Source organism: Danio rerio, chromosome 9 (assembly GCF_049306965.1).
Source record: "Danio rerio strain Tuebingen ecotype United States chromosome 9, GRCz12tu, whole genome shotgun sequence".
Taxonomy (NCBI): Eukaryota; Metazoa; Chordata; class Actinopteri; order Cypriniformes; family Danionidae; genus Danio; species Danio rerio.
In genome coordinates, this window is record NC_133184.1 from 15,253,037 (window position 1) to 15,278,644 (window position 25,608).

General features: G+C 35.6%; 1 protein-coding gene and 1 long non-coding RNA gene across 6 annotated transcripts in view; both read right to left on the reverse strand.

The window, feature by feature from the left end:
• LOC141376089 (uncharacterized) overlaps nucleotides 1-25,608 on the reverse strand; it is a 1,000,182-nt gene that overhangs the window by 531,680 nt on the left and 442,894 nt on the right. The gene's annotated exons all lie outside the window — the stretch shown is intronic.
• The window catches only part of pard3bb (par-3 family cell polarity regulator beta b), a 679,872-nt gene that overhangs the window by 496,661 nt on the left and 157,603 nt on the right, over nucleotides 1-25,608 (reverse strand). For all 5 annotated transcript variants that reach the window (XM_073912548.1, XM_021478865.3, XM_009304543.5 and 2 more), the window contains one exon: nucleotides 6,226-6,305. In XM_073912548.1, coding sequence (XP_073768649.1) covers nucleotides 6,226-6,305 — 80 coding nt within the window. The remainder of the gene's footprint in view (nucleotides 1-6,225; nucleotides 6,306-25,608) is intronic.

A 25,608-nucleotide genomic window follows, 5' to 3' on the forward strand; every position in this document is an offset into this window, starting at 1 on the left:
TTCCAAGTCACCTATATCCCTGGTTCGAAAAACATCAAAGCAGATGCTCTGTCCCGCCTCTCAGACGATGAGACCTCTGAAATCCCTGACGAGCCCATAATCAAAAGTCCTCTAATTGTCGCTCCCATCCAGTGGGATATAGATCAGGAGATCCTCCAAGCCGCCGAAAGTAATCCTTCTCAGCAGCCCTGTCCGGAGAATAAAATCTTTGTTCCCTCGTCGCTTCGAGAAAGACTCATCTCTGAGGTACATGACCACCCCAGTTCCGGTCACCCAGGCAGCACAGCCACTGTGCAAATGATTCAATCCCGCTACTGGTGGTCATCCATACACAAGGATGTAATCAACTTCATTAACAAATGCTCACCCTGTCAGATGTCCAAACACTCCCGTCACCGTCCAGCTGGATTACTCCAACCCCTGGAGGTGCCACATCGTCCTTGGTCACACATCGCTATAGATTTCATCACCGATTTACCCATATCTCAGGGCAAAACCACCATCCTCACAGTAGTGGACCGATTTTCGAAATCCTGCCGCCTTATTCCCATTTCCAAACTGCCCACAGCCATGGAAACGGCTGAGTTACTCTGCGAGTGTGTGTTTCAGTACTATGGTCTCCCCGAAGACATCGTATCGGATAGAGGTCCCCAGTTTACATCCCGACTCTGGTCAGCATTCTTCAAAAATCTCCAAATCAACGTCAGCCTAACATCCGGCTATCATCCCCAATCCAACGGGCAGACAGAGCGCTTGAACCAAGAGATCGGTCGATTCCTCCGCATGTATTGTCACTCGACCCAGAACGAATGGGCCAAATTTTTGATGTGGGCAGAATATGCTCAGAACTCCCTCAGAAAGGCATCTACTGGATTAACCCCATTTCAATGCGTGCTGGGCTTCCAACCTCCGCTCTTTCCCTGGTCCGGCGAGACCTCTGAACTCCCTGCGGTGGATACCTGGTTTAAAAACTGCGAAGAGGTCTGGAACGCAGCTCATACTCACCTCTCTCACGCCATAAGGCGTTTCAAGGAACAAGCCGATCGACACCGACGTCCTGGTCCCATGTATTCCCCAGGACAATGGGTATGGCTTTCCACCCGCGACTTACGCCTCAAGCTGCCCTGCAAGAAACTCAGTCCCAGGTACGTGGGTCCTTTCCAGATAGAAAGACAAATATCTCCTGTTTCGTTCAGACTGACACTCCCTAATCATTTTCGTATTTCCCCAACTTTCCATGTCTCTCTGCTCAAGCCTGCTGCTGGTCCAGCCGAGACGGATAGGGAGGTGGCAGCCGGTGAACAGGGTCCCCCGCCTCTCATGATCGATGGCGAAGAGGCTTACCAGATCCACGAGATCCTGAGATCCAGACGCCGGGGCGGTCAACTCCAATATCTCGTTGATTGGGAGGGGTACGGTCCGGAGGAGAGATCTTGGATTAACCGCAAGGACATCCTCGACACCACACTACTGGAAGAGTTCCACTCACAACATCCGGAGATGCCGGCCCCTCGCCCCCGTGGAAGACCCCGGCGTCGAGAATTGCCTCACTTCAGGAGCCGTTCGTTGGGGGGGGGCTCTGTCACCGACTCGGTCCCAGTCATTCCCCTCGCTGACCAGCAGAGGTCACCATCTCCGGACTTCTAACCATTACGTCATCCTTCTCACTCAGATCCCAGCACACCTGTTCTCCATCTCATTAATGACCCACGTACCACATATAAGCAGCTCACACACACACTTCATTGCGAAGTCTTGTTTAGCCCCGGCCAGCATTTCTGAGCGTTCTATCCTGCCTGATCTCCCGTTTACCACTTCAGCCTGTTCCTCGACTCTGCTCTGTCTTCTGCCTGCCCTTGACCTAAAGCCTGATTACACAGACTCTGATTCTCGCTGCCTGCCCCTGACTAAAGCCTGTATTACGGACTCTGAACCACGCTGCCTGCCCTTGACTCAAGCCTGGTAATCACTCTGCCTCTGTTATCTGCTAATCATCATTGAGTTGTATGTTGTATGTTCGCACAACCGTGCGAGGTGTTGATGTTTAAGTGTGACTTAATAAATACTGCAAAATGGATCCCTCCGTGTCAGTCTCCCCGTTACAATATATCTCTAACATAATAATTCAACATCATAATTATTATAAGTAGAATAGAATTATTTATAAAAACCAGTAGACCTACACATAATATTATTATCGATGTTCTGCCATATGTTTGTTTTTACCATACCTTTATTTTACATATACAGAATCGTGAGAAAATCGTGATCTTTATTTTAAGCAAAAAAATCGCGATTCTCATTTTAGCCAGAATCGTGCAGCTCTAGATGACAGGGAGCCCATGTGACCGCGGGAAATACAAACGACTAAAGAGTGCAAAATATACAGAATCTCGATGCGTTGCATTCACAGCGTGTTTAGCGCAAATGTCAGCTAAATGTAAAATCTAACACTGTACACACCATTGCCAAAGAAGCTCACCTTTACTAAGTTTAAACTGATGCAGCTTATAACAAAGAACAGTATTGCGCCAGTGGTCATCGGGAAAATCCGGCTGACACTCCTGCTTTCCACAAACACAGAAAAATGTAAATCAGCGCTTAATGAGACTGAGTATTAAAATGACACAAACCCAAACCAAAACTTTTAAAAGTGAGACTTTTCTTCCTTTCTTTTGTCCATTCTTTCTTAAGATGTATATTATTTTTTTCTATTTAATCACTGATGACTGCTTTGCGGTTTTTAGCCTTAAATAGAAAGGTTTATTATAATCTTTCTTTCATTTTGTAACAGTATGACTTTAGCAGATAACTCGCACTCAAACACATTTAGGGCAGCATGATCATGAAAAATGTAATTCATTGTTAGTATTATTGACATCATCGTCATCATTAATATTTTATATTTATTAGACATTCATTTTGGAATTATTGCACAAATATGAAGTCAACACAGTTAGTTGTTTCCGTTTTTGTTTTTTGTCCTAATTGATGTTGTTTTCAAATACTGTTTTCAAATAGTAAAAAAGTTCATTTTGAGCGCTGCATCTTCTCATCTTGTGTTGAAGCTGAGTGTTATGCTGAAAGTTTCCTGTCCATCTGACACGGTGCAGACAAAAGTGGCATTTTCACATCAATTATCCTTCATGCCACCTGATACTGCAGGAATGCATCTACTCTAATCTCAGCTCATAACAGGCATGGCGAACACAGAAGCCTCTATAAATCATTCACTGGATCTAAAAGCACTCAAACAGAAGAAAAACTAATTAATTCTCAGTGTGCTGTTTGCTGGACACTTACTTATATCAATCACTAAGCCATGACATATAACATGTAAAGCGTGAACAGCCTTATGAAGACAAAATGCCAAGATGGTTAAATAAATAAAAATAAAAAATCTCAGTTTCACTAGACTTACGCATAGTTTTATGTGGTTAAACAAAATTGCAATTAGCTTTATTCTAATAACATAAATCTCTACTCAAAAGTCTAAAGATCTCCCAGTTCAGAAGACATTTCTTTTTGTTTCAGACAGAAGAGTAATGCTGGATAACCCTGAATAACAACACATCACAATAAAATGAAAACAAATAATAAAATTTTTATTATACAAATATCTCTAGTAATCTAATAAAACTACATTTTTGATGGTCTCTTATTTCCACAGCTGTATATTTTGTCTTAACAAATTCTACTAGAATGTTCCTAACAATTAAAGATGCAACTAATAATTAGTAACCTTGTATAAATAATATTATAACATATTATAACATAAATAATAATAATAATAAAAACAACAACAACTATTATTATTATTATTATTATTATTATTATTAATATAGGTGTACTATAATGATAAATAATTTTTCGTTGGCTAAGTTCCTGATATTATTTAGATATTGTTCAGAGGTTGCAACAGCAGAATAAACTGCCAATTATTATTATTATTATTATTATTATATTTTTTTGTTATTTTAAAGTATTTTAATTAGTATCAACATCCATACACACAACATGGGCAACATCCATACACACTCACTCACACTCACACACTACAGACAATTTTGCCTACCCAAGTCACCTGTACTGCACAGTCTGTACCTGTACAGTCTTTGGACTGTGGGGGGAACCGGAGCACCCAGAGGAAACCCACACAAACACGGGAAGAACATGCAAACTCCACACAGAAACGTCAACTGACCCAGCCGAGACTTGAACCTGCAACCTTCTTGCTGTGAGGCGACAGCACTTACTTTATTTATAATATATAACATTTTATAATTTTATATTATATTGTTTATTATTATTATTATTATTATTATTATTATTATTATTATTACTATTTTATACATATTATTATTTGTTGTTGTATTATTAGTAGTAGTAGTAATAGTAGTATTTTTTATTTTATTTTACATGCATATAGTGCATTGATGTATACATGCATACTGTATATATTTTATATACAGCCAGCACACAAACAGACACTCAGAGCCCACATACAACTGGTTGCAAACCTGTGGTCAGCTACAATAAAAGAGAAACACAGTAGAGCAAAAAAAGAAACAAAATTGAAAGACACAAAAAATGAAATTCAAAACAAGAATGAGGACCTACAGAGAGGAGCGAAAGAAAGAGAGGTGAAGTGCATTAAAGCCATCCACGATGCTCCAATAAAAGGCTCTGAATGAGCAGAGTGGTAATCATAAAAAACTCCATCTATTCTGAGCCAGTCCATTAAGCAGGCGGGGGGAGAGCGAGACAGTCCATTAAGCAGACCAGGGGGGAAAGAAAGAGAGAAACAAATGGCCATACTTCACTAACTCCACAAAGCTCTATAAATGCATTCAACACATTGTCACGATACAGCTCTGCTCATACGATATTTCATCACAACATTGGGGCTATTCTAGATGAGCATTTTATTGAAGGAGAAGCAGAGGAAAATGAGCAAATGAATGAAAACCCAACAAAAGAGGAGGGACCCTTTTAAAAGAACACTAAATAGCGAATCAATGCTTCACTGCTGGTTTTAGATTTTGGAAGCCTTAATGGAAACCTTGAGACAAAGACCTTCTGCAAAACAACTAGGGTAAAAAAATAAAAATGCTTTTTCATTAGGAATATGTTATAATGCACTGAAAAGGCTTTAGTTTAAGTATGTTTTCAGCTCAATGTTATTATTTTAGGTCATGTGTGTCTGGAACCATGTTTGAAAACAACACCAAAAACCAATTGTGGCTTAAAAACACACACTGCAGTTTTTATACAGCATTTGTACACAATAGTAATTAATATATAATAATACATAGTTATACATATAAAAACTTTTATTAATATGTCATAATATGTAAGTGTTGACTAATGCAAAGTTACCTATTTATGTAGATATTTATTTTATTCATTCATTCGTTTATTCATTTATTAATTAAATATTTATTTATTTTTCAACTAATAAATTAAATGTATTTATTTATTTATTTATTTTATTTATTTATTTTTTTTTTTTACTTTTTATTTAGGACATTTTCTTAATAACAACTTTTTTAAGCAAATTAATTAATGAAATATGTATAAATAAATGTTTACAATGACATAGAAGTCATTTGTTAAAATGTAATTCTGAGTAAAAAAATCTAAATAAACATAAATACCACAAAATTACTCTAAAAAACAAAAACACAAAATAATTGTGTAATCAAATATTTGTACTAGTAAAACAAAACCTATTTAAAAAGTTTAATTTCATGTAAAATATATACTCAAGAAAAATTACTTAGCAAATTAACTCAAGAAATAACTCAAGTATGTCCTATCACAGCATAGTAAGAAATGCTGTAAGTTATCACTAAATTGTATTTTCTTCTAACGCTATAAACCTCTGTTAACAGACTGCTAGATCAAGCTGATTAATGTATTGGCAATGACAGAATGGTTAAAAAAAGCATGAGACACAGCCTATATGATCAATAGGTTTTAACTGCAATGTGAGCTGCTCAGCACCTGTATGTTTTACTTAGCTGTTCTCTGATGATTTTAGCAGGGTCTAAGGTTGTAAGTATTTATAGCAGGCACACTGATTGATCATTAGACACAACGGTGGTCTCTAATAATAGTTTGTGGCTGTTATCTTCTCATGTGATGACATCAGATCAGTGCTTTCAGAAGACATATATGTGGTGTTTGAAATGTGAGAGGCTGAATGGGTGAGTTTGGTTTTACCATCGCTCTGCTGTTCATATCTTCCATCTGAGAAGCTCCAAGGGCAGAATCACTGCTGCTGCGCACTAGTAGAGGAGTACCTGCAACACAAACACACAGCTGATCAATATACTACTAATATAGAGTAGTATAAAGTATGTTTTATAGCACCTTTCATTTTAAAACACCTTGGTAATTCACACCCTCAGCATACTGTATGTAGTGTAATGGCAGTCCTTTACTGCACTTAACATATTAGTTACACTTTATATTTACATTTAAAAAGTGATATTTTGAATGTGTCATTGTCTAAAGAAAATTTTAATTAAAATTTAGTTTTTAAACCGTCATGGTCAAAGAACTTTAATAAAATAAATACTAAAATATTGATAACATTTGCATTATTTGTCATAGTTATTTTTGTTTGTACTGTTTTTACTTGCAGTGTACTGTACTGTTGAAATAACACAATAAACCAAATTCATACAGGAAAAGAAAAAATAGACATGTTTGTAACATGTAGAGAGTCAGTAAATGATCGAATTGAGTGAATTTATAGTGTATTTGAATAAAGTTATACTTTCTATAAAACAGTGTAGAAAACTCCCACTATACTGTTTACCATGTTTCTAGATGATCTAGATTTTTTTAGATGATCATTTGGTATCAGAAGTGGCTTATTTGAAAGGCAAAGGCCTCTTTATTATGCCTATTTCACCAAAAAAGAAATATGATCATGCATTGATTTTTAACTATTTCATTAGGACAGTAAGGTCTGAGTTTGATTGGACAAAAGTCTTGTCACTTAACAGAAATAATGTACAGTATAGAATATAAAGTCATGGTGCAGTGAAAAAAAAAGAATTAATAATGTATGACTCCCATGAGCTTGGAGGACTGCGTCCATACATCTCTGCAATGACTCAAATCACTTATTATTAAAGTCATCTGGAATTGCAAAGAACGTTTTCTTGCAGGACTCTCAGAGTTCATCAACATTCTTTGATTTCATCTTTAATGCCTCCTCCTTTGTCTTATCCCAGACATGCCCAACAATGTTCATATGTGGTGGCTGGGCTGGCCAATCCTAGAGCACCTTGACCTTCTTTGCTTACAGGAACTTTGATATGGAGGCTGAAGTATGGGAAGGAGCTCTATCCTACTGAAGAATTTGCCCTCTCCTGTGGTTTGTAATGTAATTGGCAGCACAATTGTCTTGATACCTTAGGGCCTAAGGCTTAGGCTGTTGATGTTGCTATCCACTCTGCACATCTCTCGCACACCCCCATACTGAATGTATCCCAAAAGCATGATTTTTCTCTTTACCAAACTTGAATGATTTCTAAAAGAATCTCAGTATAATCTGCTGTATTTGTGATGATTGGGATGCAGTTCAACAGATGATTCAATAGAAAAATCTACCTTCTGCCACTTTTACAAATGATTATTTTATTTGAAATTTGATTAAGTTAGTATTTGTTGCTCTTACAACTAGGATCGACGAAAAAAAAATTTGTCAGGTAGAGTACACAACATATGGAGTCTAAACAGCTACAAATATATATATATATATATATATATATATATATATATATATATATATATATATATATATATATATATATATATATATATATATATATATATATATAATATTTATTATTATTATTATTATTATTATTATTATTATTATTATTATTATTATTATTATTATTGTTATTATTATTATTATTATTTATATTATACAACTGAAGTCAGAATTATTAGCTCACCTTGGATTTTTCTCAAATGATGTTTAACAGAGCAAGAAATTTTTCACATACAATTTTCACAGTATGTCTGATAATTTTTTTTTTTTTTTTTTTCTGGAGAAAGTCTAATTTGTTTTATTTTGACTACAACAAAAGCAGTTTTGAATAAAAAAAAAACATTTTAAAATCAAAAATATTAGGCCCTTAAAGCAATATATTTTTCCGATAGTCTACAGAACAAACCATTATTATACAACAACTTATTTACCCTAACCTGCCTAGTTAACCTAATTACCCTAGTTAATCCTTTAAATGTCACTTTAAGGTGTATAGAAGTGTCTTGAAAAACATCTAGTAAAATATTATTTACTGTCATCATGGCAAAGATAAAATAAATCAGTTATTAGAAACTAGTTATTAAAGTTATTATGTTTAGAAATGTGAAAAAAATCTTCCCCCGTTAAACATAAAATGGTAAAAAAAAAACAAACAAAAAAACACGGGAGCTGATAATTTAGGGGGCCTAAAATTAAATGGGAAAAACAGATAACTTAAAAAAATTCTATAACAAAAGTCATGCTTCTTGCAAATAAGCTCTTCATTACCTTTCAAATGCTCCCCACTAAACACCTACTCTCGCTCTGCTATCAGTGCATCCCATCATGAAGAAATGTATAGTGTCATTGTCCATTACCATCTCCTCTTAAACTAGCTTCTGTAGTTTCACAACTGGACACAAGCGTCTGTTGTCTTAACAGTCTAACGCCTGTGGCTCAGAAGCAGACATTGACTCTGAACCCAGAGTTAAACACAGTTTACATCTCACTTATTCACACTTCAGTGAAGAAGGGCCACGTCAAGCGCCCTGCCAGAGCAAGTGGAAAAGGAAAAAAACTGACAGCATTTCAAGAAGCTTTAAGGGAATATTTTGTTCTTTTACAGCACGGCAAACACGGGCTGTCTGGGTGTCAGAGGCTCTGACACGACGCTTTGTAAACTCTCAGTCTGCTGCTTCCCTCAAGCGCACCGCATACATTTGCAGACCTGTTGGCTTCCATCAATAGTTTGAAAGGCCTTTAACCACGCGTGTGGACAACAGCTCTCAGCACACCAGACCTTGCTTGACTCACCGCTGATGCCGCAACTGAATATGAGAGATACAAATACACTCAAATTGGTCTGCGTGCTGCTGTTGCTATGTGGTTGCTGAAGTCTTCTGGCTGGTTACCAAGTCAAGTTTATTTTATTTTTATGTCATGCACTCAGTTTGATATGTTCCTTTTAGAATAATAATGGCAACAATATACATTAATGATTAATTTGTTCTGTGAAAGAAAATTATATGGTATGGTACTGTATGATACGATACGATACATGATATATGAGATATGACAATATACAGTTGAGAATTATTATCCCCTGAATTATTGAATTATTAGCACCCGTTTATTTTTTTTTTCCACAATTTCTGTTTAATGCAGAAAAGATTTTTTTCAACACATTTCTAATCATAATAGTTTTAATAACTTATCTTTAACAACTGATTTATTTTCTCTTTGCCATAATGACAGTAAATATTATTTTACTAGATATTTTCAAGACACCTCCACACAGACTAAAGTGACATTTAAAGGCTTAACTAGGTTAATTAGGTTAAGTAGGCAAGTTTTTGTATAATGATGGTTTGTTCTTTAGACGATGGTTTGTTTTTATCGGGAAAAAAATGCTTAAAAGGGCTAATAATTTTGTCCTTAGAACGGCTTTTAAAAAAATTTAAAAACTGCTTTTACTGTAGCCTAAAAAAAACAAATAAGACTTTCTCCAAAAGAAAAAAAAAATATTATCAAACATACTGTGAAAATGTCCTTACTCTGTTAAACATCATTTGGGAAACATTAAAAAAATAAATAAATAAATCAAAAGGGGGCTAATAATTCTGACTTCAACTGTATATATGATATGATATATGATGTGAAAAAAATTACATGAGATATATGATAGAATATTTTATATAATATATGATATGAAATTAACGGATAATATATAGAATATGCCTCATCAGTTGTATAATATCTCAACCATGTTCCTGGAGGACAACCATCACTACATGTTTTGGATGTCTTCTTTGTATGTCACATCCATTTCAGGTCTTTTAGTCTCTGCTAATAAGCTGATGATCTGAATCAGGTGTGTTTGGTTAAGGAGACATGAAAAATGCGCAGAGATGGTGGTCCCCCAGGAACATGGTTGAGAAACACTGATATAATTGACCATCTGTTGTAAGAAGTGCTTTATTCTGTGAAAACAACTAGCTGGATATACATTATGCCACTTATTACACTGCTACTTGCTACTAAATTAAACTATCATACAAAAAGCTGTCTGCGCTGATGGGGTAGTGGTTAAAGCATCGACACAAGCAATCACGGCGACCAGAGTTTGATTCCCACCTAGTCCTATGGCGATCCTTCATTTCTCTCTGCTCCCTACACTTTCTTGTCAATTCTCTCTACTGTCCTATGACTCAATGGTGAAAAACCCGAAAAAATAATTATTTTAAAAAAATTAGCTGTAAGATTTTATTATATCTTTAATTAAATTTAAAACTTAAAAAAATAAAGACTGGATGCAGCCTAAAACTAACCTACTAATTATTATTATTATTATTATAGTTTAGCCGCAAAATGGCAACCAAAACTTTCATGACCAGTTAAGACAAATAAAAGCCAACTGGTGCAATCTACCAGCATTTTTCAAAATCTCTTCTCTGTATGTTCAACAGAAGAATGTCAAATAGGTTTTGAACAAGTGTAGTGCGAGTAAATGATGGCAGAAGGTTTTTTTTATTTATTATTTTTTTAACTATCCCTTTAGGACTTCTGTATGTAAATTAGTTTGGCCCTTACTTGTGTTTAGCATAGTGTAACTGTATTTAATTGTATCTGGCTTGGTTTAGCAGCCACCACTGATGGAGAAACCTCTTCCCCTAATCTGCTTGTTAAGTGTTGATGTATTGAATACCGAGGCCCTGTCCACATGGCAGGCATTTAGCTCTACTGTATACACACACAAAAAATATATAATATATAATATTATTATTATTATATTATAATATTATATATACTACTAGATAGAACCACTGTTTTGGGAGAATAATGCAGATTTTTTTGTGTGTGTGCCAGAATGGACAAATCTGAAAACAATGCTCTTGCAGTTTTGTGTAAACATATATATTTTGTGAAACAATGATGTCATCAGCCTAAATCTTCACCCAGACTGATCAGACACCTTATACAACACAAGACAAGACAATAGGCTCGTTTGAGATGGCCAAAATCTGCGCAGAATCGATCACCGGTGATCACCGTAAGATGCATGCCGGTTAGAAATGTGTCCGCCTTGCCTTCGCCTTGCTCTAATGTCACGCTGACGTGCGCCAAAAAATTCTTGCGATCGCGAGAAGGGTACCTCGGATAGAGCAGTCGGCAGCAGTTGCTCTCAAAAGACTGCGTTACCAAAAGCATGATGGGAAATGACTGGCTGACGACACAGCTTAATGCTGATTGGATGAGACTGATACATTACACTTTATTATGTTGTTTAACTAAGATTAATACCTGGATTTGTTGAATACCTTTTTTGTATTTTTGTATATATATCTCATCAACAAAAATCTAATTTTTGTTGATAATTAAAAATAATTAAAAAGTCATAAAGAGCATTACATATGGTTATTTATTTAGATTTACACGCAAACAAAAACAAAACACATCTTTGTAAAACATATCGTGACCTATCCAATATAACTAAATGTTACTAATAAATCATTAGGATGTGTGTGTGCTGTATTTTATTTCTCTCTGTTTAAAATGCTGCTTGTTGTCATTTTCACTTTTTGTATGTTTGTGTGAATTTTGTATTGCAATTTTTATGCAGCATTATTCCATTAAAGTCAATCCAATATATACATATATTCAGACATACAAAGGTAATCAGACTGTTTTGTCATTATGCCTCATCTTTGTGTGGTTTCATATGAGAAGTGAAAAGGGTGTAGTAAACAAGACACACACACACACACACACACACACACACACACACACACACACATATATATATGTATATGTATGTGAAGTCAAAAGTCATGTTTAATAGACCAAGAACATTTTCACAGTTTTTAATAGTTTTTATTCTGGAGAAAGTCTTGGGCTATTTATTTTAGTCTGGCTGGAGTAAAAGCAGTTTATATAGACCTAATAAGCATGTCAATATAGTTAACCACCTAAGAATTTCTTTATGTCAAACAAACATTTGTCATGACCCGTCACTCAAAAGTATCTTGTTATAGCTACTCCATTTAAAATGTAGCAAAATTAGGTTTCGTGAAAGTTTTCTTGCTGTATAAGCTGTTAATTTTGTTATTATCTTAACGTTTGTTGAATATACAGAATTATATTTTAAATACACCCTTTTAGTTAATGAGCTGTTCATCTTCTGTAATTCTGAACATCTTTTTGTAAAAACAGTGAAATTTCTATTGCATCCACTCCCACATTAAAAATACTATAGTAATGTATACCGTAGTGCTTTTGAACCATGTTATAAAATAGCCTATTTAAATTTTATAGTTGCTCTGGTATCACAACAACAATAAACATAACCCAATACTGAAAAAAACATGTTCAAAAATGCAATAATATTTACTATAAATCACCATAGTATTTTTTCATGAGGTCATTCGTCTGCGATAAAAAACGCGAACGAGATCTCCGCCACTGGTGACATTTCCAGGTGGCTAAACAGCGAGATTCGGCAAGTGTCCGACTTCTGATGTCATTTTTGAGCCCTCCTCTTACTGCGCACGCCTGCTCTCGTTTACAATCCAGTCAAGGCGAGGCGCACCTCAAACGAGCCTAATAACACCGGCAGACTACAAGCATTTACATTGTACATTTATTTTGCACTTAAATATTCTGATGACTTTTGATTTTTTATTCTTTATTTTTTCAAATTAATCAACTCAGAATAATAAATTATTTTATTTTATTTTATACTGCAAAACTAGCTTTGATATGCTCCATAACCCTTTAAAGTTAATACTTTTTTTCTTGGAAGTATAATATGCCGTAAACAAGGCGAAAGTAATGTCTAATACTCCATATTTTCAATGTTAATATAAAGAACTAACAACATATCATGGTTATTTGACCTTAATTACAAGAAAAAGGAAGGCTACTAAACGAAAATGAATCTCTAATAATGACAAAAAAAAACATATTTACAATTGAATAGTTTGAAAATGATGCATTACAACTACAAAACACATTGCAGGGATCAAAACTATACATTTTATAAAGTATTAAGTAAAGAGCATCTTCCATTGAAGAGATTTTGCACATTTCCTACTATAAATATAAAAAAGCTCAATTCTTGATTAATAATATACATTGCCAAGAACTTAATTTGGACAACTTTAGACATGATTTACTAGGTATTACATTTTTTTTTTTACAAATAGTTGTCTTAACCAATTATTCTCCTATCCTAAAAAAAAAGTATAAATTAAGGGAAACCGTATTCAATGGAAATGGAATAGGTATGAATAAAAAGCATTCAGATGAAGCATGAATCTCAATTTCTAAATGAAGTAATCATTGATATAATCATTACAATCAAGATTTTCATTACAGCACACTGTCAGGGCATTTTATTAACATCTGTTGCCCACTTTTTGGAATCTAATATAGAGCATTTGGACCCAGAAACTGATCTCAGACCTAACAAGTGAATAGTCCAGCCAGTGGGTCAGCAGGGCGTCCGAATAAACTGATCTCAAACCTGAACATACACAGAAACCCCTCAGTCACTGTCCACTGCCTGTTAAAGCTCGGGATGGAGGGGATAAAAGCTCCTCACTTTTCAATGCAGCTATAAAGAGAAATGGTTGTGTTGAAGACCTCCAGCTGTTCAGAGAGACGGACCATGTGCTGCTGCTCTCCATTCAGTCAATTACATCTAACAACCAGCCCAACAGAGGAGCAGGACTTCATAATCCAGTAGAGAGATCCTAATATAGTGGTTCATGGGCATGAATACAGATAAACAAGTTTAATAAAGGGCTGCGCAAACTGAACATTGTGTTAACCACTGGACTGTGCTCTGATACATGATCTGCGCAATGGTTTATATTACGCCTGAACCAATGCAGACATATCAACTGATGCAGTAGGCAATATTTGAGTGTTATTCTGACAGAAAAGAAAAAAAAATCTAAAATGTTATGTTTCGTGCAACACTGAACATCAATAAAATATGACCTTCATCAAGAAAATGAAAACATAATACAATATATTCAGATTCAAGAAACCTACATTTATATTAGGGCTGCTCGATTTTGGTAAAAATCAATCACGATTATTTTGGTTATAATTGTAATCACGATTATTCAATTCAATTCAATTCAATTCAGCTTTATTTGTATAGCGCTTTTACAATGTAGATTGTGTCAAAGCAGCTTCACATAAATGGTCATAGTAACTGGAACGGTGTAGTTCAGTTTAGCTCAGTTCAGTGTGATTTAATCATTACTGAGAGTTCAAACACTGAAGAGCAAATGCATCGATGCGTAGCTCTACCAATCCTGAACCTTGCGAGCCAGTGGCGACAGCGTAGAGGGAAAAAATGTTTTTTTCCCAAATGATGTTTAACAGAGCAAGCAATTTTAACAGTATTTCCTCTAATATTTTTTCTTCTGGAGAAAGGCTTATTTGCTATATTATTAGCCCCCTTAAGCAATATATTTTTTGATTGTGTGCAGAAGAAACTACTGATATACAATGAACTGCCTAATTACCCTAATTAAGCCTTCGAATCACACTTTGTATCTGAATGCTTGTATTTAAAAAAAATATCTAGTCAAATTTTGCATGCTGTTATCATAGCAAAGATAAAATAAATCAGTTATTAGAAATGAGTTATTAAAACTATTATGTTCAGAAATCTTTCCATTAAACAGTATTTGGGGAGGAAAAGGGTTGCTAATATTCAGGAGGGCTAATAATTCTGACTTCAACTGCATATATAGTTATTTTCCACCTTGCAAAGGAAAGAGAAATAAATACAATAGAATAAAAATATGAAACAAACAGTGCTTAAGCATCAATGCTGACCGCATGATTCTGACTGTGTCTGCGCGCCGCACACACACAAACACAGACATAAGCATGCGGTCTTTCGTGCTTTTAAGAGCAACACGTGTACAACTGGAAAGGGGCGGTAAATGATGCAATAATCGTTTAGCTCGATTAATGGTTTTTCATAATCGTTAGAAGCCAAAATCAAAATCGAAATCGGATTTTTTTTAATTGCACAGACCTAATTTATATAATGTTATATTTTGTTATTTTATATTATTACACAGCTGTATGGAATACTGGTCAGTTACGACAATTCACTATATGTTATTCTGAGATAACAACCAATAACTAACACAGGCTCATTCGTGAATTTCAAATCACCTTGATCATCAGTGAATGTTTTCATATCCACAGAAGACTTCAAGAACAACACATAGACTTAATACACAAATACACTTCATTGAACATGTACACATAGACATCACTTATATATATATATATATATATATATATATATATATATATATATATATATATATATATATAATTACATATAATAACTTTAACTGTTTAAAGCTATGAGTTACTAGTTAATTTGAAAAAGTTATTAGTGACTAATAAAGTTATGGTAACTAATAACCTTAACTTTTCCAAATTTGACTGTAATGCAATAATGCACACCTTTTGTAAAGCTGCTTATTGTAAGTTGAATATCCATATACTTGCATCTATATTTATAAGTGTTTGCTTGTCTGGTACACCTCTGTTTTCAAAGTTTTTCACTGCTATGCTCCACCTTGTCAATAAATAAAACACAGGTTATTGTGTCGCTTCGTATTGTATTGTTTCACTTCTATCAGTTTTGCATAAGATTTGTCAGTTTTGCGTCAGATTTTAGTAACTATAACTTTGACTTTTTATTCAATTTGTGGTCGCATTGTATTTGTAATACTGTAAGCAACATGGTAAACAATGTAAGCAACAGTACTATGGCAGAAACAGTGACATACACTAATGAATAACCATCCATAATACAACACTATTGTGTCATTGAAGTAAATGTGTTTGATGGGATGTTGTTCTGTGGACTCTTACCTTTTAAAATAAACCATGATGTAAAGGAATGAAAACGTATGTGCCTTGTTATTTTGATGATATTCACTCCATATCTTATAAGCGTTATCTGTACAACTTACACAAATTTAGCAAATACATTCTTTAGAAGCTTCCCATTGCAAAACAACTAGCTGCATTGGCTGCTTGAGGGTTGTAGCTTTAGACTGATGTATAGTTTGTCAAAATCCCTCATGTTCTTTTTGGTGTAAACTATTCATAAACAATAACATGTGGAAAAACAGCGCCCCAATGCATCCTTGCCCTGGTGCTGGCTATGTTTATTAATTAAAGAATTAATAAACTAGTAAAGCTCAGAACAATGTTTAGTGTCTAATTTTTATGTTTTGTGGCAAGTAGCTGTGTAATAAGCCAGATCATGTAAATCCAAAACGCTCTTTCTGCAGAATAAATCCCTTAATTAATCTTTTACAACAGCCTATTCTGCGATAACAACCTCCTGGATGTACTTTATCCCCAAAACATGATATATCAATTCTAATATAAAGCAAAAAATAAATATATAACAGCAATTATATATTATCTTAACATACTGTCGAGAGGCTAGGCATAATTTTTAATGAAGTCATATATGTGGAAATCAATGGAAATTAGAGATTAGTGATGTTTGTGAGAGACTACTAATGACCTGTGAGAGACTAGTGATTTATGAGAGAGTCTAGTAATGTATGGGAAAGACTAGTGATGTCCTGCAAGGAAGTGGTCCTCAACCACTGGGAATCATTAATTAATTCCCTTTTATTCTGAACGATCTTTTATTTTAGAAGTCTTTCATTTTAAAAAATTACGGTATTCTCACACTTACATCTCAGTCACTTGAGCGCAAAAATTTAACCCACAAGCAGCAAAATGAGTAAGAAACAGATGCCTTTGGAAAGTTTCTTTGCTAAGGGAAAAAGTCCCAGTGAAGGACCAGCGAACTGCCAAAAAATGGATCCACAACCCATTTGGCAACAAATCAGGTGAATCCAGCATGTATGTGCAAGAAGATCAACGGCTGGAGATCGCAACTGACGGCAGCTTTTTAGGGGCCATTTGCATATCGAGTCTTTTCTGGAGTTCGCGCAAGTTCGTTATTTTCATCGGAGGTGTGCGGCTTGCTCAAGGAAATGGCATGATGCGCTCAAGCCTTCCAAGCGCCCCCAGTTGAATGAATCCCTCGAGCACATCTTGAGTCATGTGACAAGAATTGACCAATCAGCTTTAACTTGTACAGAAAAAAAAACATTTTGGTCAACTAATTTTCCTAAACACAGAACACCCAAACACTGCAGTGCTTCATCATTTTCTCCATAAATAAAACTTGCATCAGAGTGACAGCAATGTTTTGTCAGCTTGTCATCCTATGAGAAATTGGTTGATGGTTGCCTAGCACCTACGGTGATGTTCTGTAAGAGACTAGTGATGTCCTGTGAGAGACTAGTGATGTCTGGGAAAGACTATTAATGTTTTGTGGCTCTTGATGTCATTCCAAGCAAAGCCTCTGCACTTCCTACTCATTTCTGATGTAAACTTCAAAAATTTGAGTTGTAATCTTTCTGCATTCTATAATCATTGCTGTTAAAGGTAAAATAAAGTGTTTTTTGTAGAAGTGACTTAGTTATTCTGCAAAACATTGTTCTATTAGCATGGTATGGCTACAGCTAAAACTTGCTTAAAGTCTGAATGATGGCAATTACATGATTAATGATTAAGATTTTAGTGAGGGAAAAAAAACATACTGCACAATGACTTCATTCAAGACTTCATTCAAGGCTGAATTATTTGAAGAAATGAATGATGTAGTTTCAATATCTACAATATAACAACATCTGTTCACCCCTTCTCTATACTCTATTGTTCCTATATGACTTCCTGTATTATAAGATTATTTCCTCTCTTTTCATTCCCCTAAAAAAAAGAACGAAAAAAGAATAAAGTTCTTCCTCAAGCAGGAATTAAATTCAGATGGCAATCACCCAACGAGACAGTGAAAAGGAACTGAGCCATAGCTGTGAATTTATGAAACCGTCATCCTGAGTTTTTCTCATCATCAGACAGAAGAAAGCAGACAGAGCGAGTGAGAGAGAGAGTGAGAGAGAGAGAGAGAGAGAGAGAGAGAGAGAGAGAGAGAGAGAGAGAGAGAGAGAGAGAGAGAGAGAGAGAGAGAGAGAGAGAGAGAAAAGAGATGCCGACAGAGCCAGAACTGTACGAATCTGCAATGTGGGTGAAAGGGCCTTCCTGCGGGGCTCGTCTCTTGTCAGATCTCTGCTGTAAAGCCCAGTCTAATCAAAGCTCCTCAACACAGAGCACTGCTACTCTCAACAAATGAGCCATAATCGCACTGACAGTAAAACACAATGAGAGCAACTATTTACAGTAACCACTATAAATAAAATCATTCTCAAAGTCTGATCACCCATAAGACGTTTGTGTCAGCAAGGTGTCATTTAAATGTTTATTTCTAAATGTAAAAATAATTTTGCCAAACCCAACTGCACCTCTCTGTTGATTGGTTTGCTTTGACATTTACGTCAAGACAGTTTTACAAATTTCAATTCTGCCATTATTTACTTGTGTAATTGTAAATTAGGGGTTGCGCAGACTAGTCTACTGGTTAACCCTAATGCTTTGCTACGATGTATATTATTTGACGTCGTTTAGTCGCACTCACTAGATCACATGATTTTTGATCTAAACTACATTGCAGTTTTACACATTGTTACATCCCTTTCATTACTTTTTAATGGTTGAGGGGGAACGGAAAGGAAAACATTAAGTCAGTTGTAATTATTGCTGCAATTGTAATAGATGAGGAACAACAAGACACGAAAGCGCCATTTAAGAGAAATTGATTACTATAAACAAGCTGTGGATGAATAAGTGCTATTAGAAAAACATTTCACACAAAAGTAGTTATTCGGGATGTCCAGATCTGGCTTTTTTGATTCTGGCTTTCATTTGATTTTGAGTATCTTCCGATACCAAAACCCGATCCGATACTTGTATAATGCATAGAAAATGGGGGGTTATGTTGAGAACCGGGTTAATAACTATACTGTGGTGTTAGTAACAGTACTATGAAGCAGATTTCCAGCAGCCGCTGCGATTGGATACTATACCAAAGTTGGTGACCCCGGGGTGTTATAGACTGTACCAAAAAGCTGAGGACAAATGGGCGGGGGGTAAAATAACAGGAGTTTACTGGTAGAATAAGTAGTGGAAAATCTTCTTTTGCTTACTGGTTTTGTTCTGTGTGAGTGAGACCATTGAACACTCAAACAGACAGTCTCACATGCTCTACAGAACCACAGACATGTGTCTTTTTAGTCAACCAGTGTGCAGCATACAGCTGTATATTTTTAGCTCTAAATCAGTTCAATATCAGTGATTGTGCACATTCTTATTAAAAAAAACTTTGAAGAGGGTTGGATACCGGAAAAGATTTTGGAGAGATCATGATGACAATTTGTTGAACTGATAATAAGTGACACAAATCAGTTGTAAGAGATCCATCAGCATTTTTTTAATTTACATTACATTCTATCATTTAGCAGAAGCTTTTGACCAAAAGCAACTTACAAATGAAAAGGCATTCAGCAATTCAACATGAAGAGGCAATAAAAACAAGAAGTGCTGCTTATTTTTATATACAGAACTGTGCGAAAGTCCTAAGTGCTATACTGTACCAGCTTTGTTAGCTTAAGACTTTTGGACAAGCTATAAACAATCAGTGTTTATATATATATATATATATATATATATATATATATATATATATATATATATATATATATATATTGAAAGATTATGTGCATTTTAGTTCAGTTGCATTTACATTGATTAAACTCTGATGTGATATGATGGGGTGACCTGTGTCTCGACCCCCACAAACTGATAGGTGTGATCTAAATGACCCTTTTACAATCTCAATGGGTATTAGCAAAACAACAGCTGAAACATCTGAAGAGGGTCCTGCTGAGCCTCGTAAACAGAATGGTTTGTTTGATGCTAATATAAAGTACTGTCTCACAGACAGTACTTTGAGTTAAGTTACTTGAAGACCGACAGGTTAACATCACTGCTGAGGAACTGCACTATTGATTGTCTTCAATAAAGTCTTCTCTCCGTAAGAACTTTGGTCAGCTTACTTATTTTATGTATTAGAGTAATCTAATACATTGGCGAGCCACCCAAGAACGGTTAAGCCAAATACAGCAAAATCTAACAATATATATGGCTGATTTTAGCGTTATGGACGTGACATTTGCAGTAAAAAAATGAAACGTATATACTCAGAGAAGGTATATGTTAACAGTATATTGAAATATCTGTTTATATTTTTCTTACCCCTTAACCATGGAGTTCAGGCATCAAAAAAATATCAGTCTATGCAAAATCTCAAACCCACCAGATCCATCTTCCCATGAGAAATGGTATTCTAAATCCAACAGTTCTCCATTAAGCATGAGAGTTAAGCAGCTATGTCCTGCAATGACAAGGAACAAGAGCGAACACCTTAAGCACAATTAGAAAGACTGGCCTTTCTCTGTTTAACTGCTCAGCATCCATCACTCTCAGTCATGAGCGATTAGCTTTGCGTGATGTTTCAGTGGACTCCATCTTTGACTGATCTGGCAGCACCAGCTTATTCCTCAACCTCAGATCACACAGCTCCAGTTCCGATTGGCGAATGAGAACCAAAGGCCATTATAGGAGAGAGTAACGGATGGTGTGTCAGCAACATGATGAGTGTGCATTGAGACTTTCAGCGATCAAGGCAGTTGGAGACAAGAGGGACGTTCTGCTCGCTGGTCTAAAACTGTAGACTCGAGGCTCTTTGCTCATCACTGTCGCTGTTCATCTATCTGTTTCTTCAAGGTGTAATTTATACTCATCTGCTGGCTGGTTGTGTGGTCAGATGCAAAAGAAGTGAAGGAAGTTCATTATATACAGTCAGTTATGAAAGTGATGTCCATTTGTGTGTTGCAAACCAAGTGAATAAAAGATAAACGGGTCTGACAGGTCATTGAGGACATAATGAAATGCCGGACTGACATCAAACCCCTGGGGTCTCACCAAGCTCTTTAGAAAATGTATAGACATATGTCAAAAATATTTGTAGGGTCAAGTATTGATCCTAACTGAAAGAACACCCTGGATGCACTTAAATCTGGAGTTATTGATGGAAGGCAACAATAACAAAAAAACTGAAAGGAAAAAAAATAAAAATCAATGCTCTCTTCAATCTTAGTCACAATGTGTTTTAGGAACAGAGGGCACAGTGCATGTCAGAAAAATTGAGGTGGGGACTCTTAAAATGTAAAGAAATAATACAAAATTCTTGCACAATAAATAATTATAAGAATTCCATTGTCAGTATAAAGCACAGGCAGATGGTGAGTTGGATACATTATTTTACATAATGTTATATTTATGTTATCCAAAGAAGTTAAGGTCAAAATTATTATCTTTCCTGTGAGGTTTTTTCAAACATTTCCCAAATTATGTTTAAAAGAGCAAGGCATTTTTCCCAATAGTTACAGACCCTATAGACCCTACAGTTTTTCATGATTCCTCGATAGCTGAATCCAACGCAAAATAAACAAAAAGTCACAAATATTTACAGCCCGGCAAACAGAAGCAGAAGTAAGCAGACGCAGATGAAGCACAATTGAATTACATGTGAAGTCAATGCAAAGATGCGATTTGACATTCTTTGGCGCGAATTAGGCGTTTTGTGCATTTGACGCGCTTCAGACTGCAAAAGAAAGTGGGAGCAAACATCTAATAAACAAAACAAGGTAACACAGAGAAGAACATGCAGCTTAAATTGGTTATTAGAAATTACTTAAAACTATTAAGTTTCAAAGTGTGTTAGAATCTTAAACAGAAATTGGGGAAATACGGGGGGGGGGGGGGGGGGTGGGGGGGGGGCTAATAATTATGACTTCAACTGTACACGCTGTTCTTTTGTTTTGTTTTTTTAATAGAATTATTTCTGAAGGATTATTTAATACTGAATACTGGATGAATGTCTGTTCACAGATCCTACATTAAAAACTACTTTTACTTTCACAGTACATGAGTAAAAAACCGTGAACATAAAAGCTTTAATAAAGCAATCCAAAGCAAATCCAAACATTAGAATAGTACTACAATAAAAAATACAACTGCTAAGCTCATAAAAACTAAATGTAGACTGTAACTCAAGGAGGGAGAATAAAATCCCCTCTCCTGCACCTCTTGGATTCCAATTGATTAAACACTCAAAAGACATCCTGACTTCCAACAGAGCTCAGATGATGTACAGTGCTCTTCATTTACATTTACAACCCGTCTCCGACATTGTCAATAAAGACAACGTTTTGTTAGTCTACTTTTACAAGGCCTCTGCACTCCATCACAAATCCCCATGATCTATAGGAGTTTACAGTGAAGTCATGGAACGATTCCTAAACATGTCAGTGGTGATAAAAGCGTCCAGGTTCATCTCTGTCGAAGATAAACCCTCTGCCAGACTTCAGCACGCAGATCTAAGCCACAAGGCCTCAGGTGACACTCGCCAGACGCCCTGAAGTGGAAAGAAAAGCCCGGACCGAGACCATGTACTTCCTCTCTCCTTCATCTGACTCGTCCTAAATCACAATCAGTCGCCCTCACTCTCCTGCCGTCTGTCTTTCATGCCGTCCTATTTCTTTTCTTCGCATCCCTGCTTTTTTCATCTGTCGTTCTCTCTCCCCGTGGCCCATCTCACGCCTGACAGCATGACAAATGCTGCGTTAGACACTTGGCTGCCATGCGGCCCTGTTTGGGATTAGGAGGGAGATCGTAGAGGAGATGTTTACACTGGCCATCGGTGCCGGTACTTCAGCAGGGTCAGGATGGAAGAGAGAGACCCGCGTGTATGAGGTCAATGGGGAGAGGTTGAATGTGCCAGAGGTAATTTAAAACAGAAAAGCTCCTGAGGGACACATTACCCACAAAACCAACAAAAGAGAGACCCTCAGGTTAGAGATAGTGTCAATGAGAACAACCTGGAGGAGAATAAAAGCACTGATGATTATCTATATATGTTGTTTTTTCAAAAAAATCTGAGCTTAATGAGTAGCACTGAGAAGTATAATTGGTTTATGGAGACAGTTTGTTTTAATAAAGAAAGAAAAATCACTGACTTTCGACTCAATAAACTCCTAATTTGCTGCTGAATGCTAGTTATTAAGGTAGTAAGATTTATGTATTGGGTTATATTAGGGATTTAGAATAAGATCACACAAAATATGTACTTTTTATGTACTATATTATATTATTTTAATAGGTATGTATTAATTCACTAGTTAAAAGTTAGGATTGGTTATTAAACTAAATTGTTATTAAAGTGTAATTAAGTATATATGTATATATATATATATATATATATATATATATACATGGGGAGAGAGAGAGAGAGAGAGAGAGAGAGAGAGAGAGAGAGAGAGAGAGAGAGAGAGAGAGAGAGACCCAAAGTGATCTGGATTTTCTGAGTAACACTTTCTACAATGTCTGTAAGTACAAGGCTTTGTTATTCATTACACACAAGACAATAAAGAGAGCTACTTTTTTAAATTCAGCACTAAGAAGTCATATTGTTTTTAGAGAGTTTTTTTTTCTAATGATAAAAAAAATTATTCAAAACATTTTTTTTTTAAATATATGCATACTAACTGGTAAAACAACACAAATAAAATGGTAAAACTTTCTTGGTAAAATGCATGAAAAATTCCTTAATTTATTGTATTATGCTATGTGGTCTGTTAAATAATACAAGTATTCTTAATGCATTACCATGTATAAAAAAAATAGGTTTGGTAAACACTTTCCAATTAAAAATAAATAAATAAATTGGAGTAAAAAAATGAATGTGTGAATGAATCAATGAATTAATCCTTTGTACAAACGTCTGGACTACATCCTTTAATAATACTTAAGACATTCCAACTATGAAATGTATAATAATACCTAACTAAAATACCTTAAATTTTAGCTTTTACATTTTGTCTACATTATATTATAGCTCTATATATTTTACTAATATATTGGCTGTTTAAATCAAAATTTACCTGCAATCTATAATTTACCTGCTATATTTAATAAAAAAATAAATAAACTTGACCAGAGTTGTCAATGGTAAAATTAGGGTTGGGCCGATAGACTATGCCATTGTCCATCGCCGATGGCCAATAGACAACACGATGCTGAGCCGGCATCGCCAATCCTCTGCCCCGCCCCCGTCGCAAACCTGCTCGTGAAAAATACACACTTAGGCCCCATTTACACTAATAAGTCTTAGTATTAAAATGGCATTTCAGAACGAAAATGATCAACATCCACACTTTTACCTAGCATTTCTGAACAGACCTCCGTCCGCTGAAAACGCACATAACGTGACCACACACACACACACACACCCACAGCCACACACACACACACACACACAGCCAAACACACAGTCATGTGCTCGTCTGAGGAGCTCCAGAGAGCACTGCACATCGGACAGTTTATCAATGATGTACCGCTGAATCGCGTCTCACTATAGTTGTTAAACATGATATTTAATTAATTTTGTCTCTTTTTCACGACTCTTTGGTCTTTTGAATCTATCAGGTAACGTTTCACAGCATCAGTACACTGCTTCAGTCTTTCACTTTCACACTTGTCTTTAGTAATTTTAGTGAAAACCTCAGATACTGTTGGTTGTGCACCTTTTTTATCGACCTACTTCCCACAGAAAAAGTAATCAACAGGGGGTAATTTGTAGGGCTGTGCAAAAATATCGATATATCTAACTATCGCGATAATTTCTTTCACGATAGTGTATCGATAGTCCAACCTGAAGTATAGATTCAAGTTCAAAAAACCTCCTCCTCTGCTCCAGTAGATGTCGCTAACTCGCAATCAACTAAACGCTAAGTAGTATGGTATCAGGAGTACGCAAGAGTGAGCATGGATGAAAGTATAGGCGTCTCCAGCTTTTAGAGCTGACGTGTGGCTGCACTTTGGTTTTAACACTATACCAGAATAATGAATTAGACAAAAAATGCAAGCTTTGCAAATCTATCTTAAAATCTTCAGGAAACACTACGAACTTGCGTTATCACTTAACAAGACACCACGCAGATGAATTAGCGGCACTGCAACCTCAACCGAAAACTCTTGATTCAAGGCAAACTACACTGGATAACATCATTAACAAGCTTCTGTCTACCTTAACTAACATTGAAGAGTTAATGAAAACTGCATAGGAGGAATGGGACATAAAATGGAAGGACCTGTCGTTGTAACAGACAACATGTTAAACATGACCGTAGCAGCACAGCTGGCCAGCATGTTGCATGTAAAATGTTTTGAGCATGCCATCAATTTAC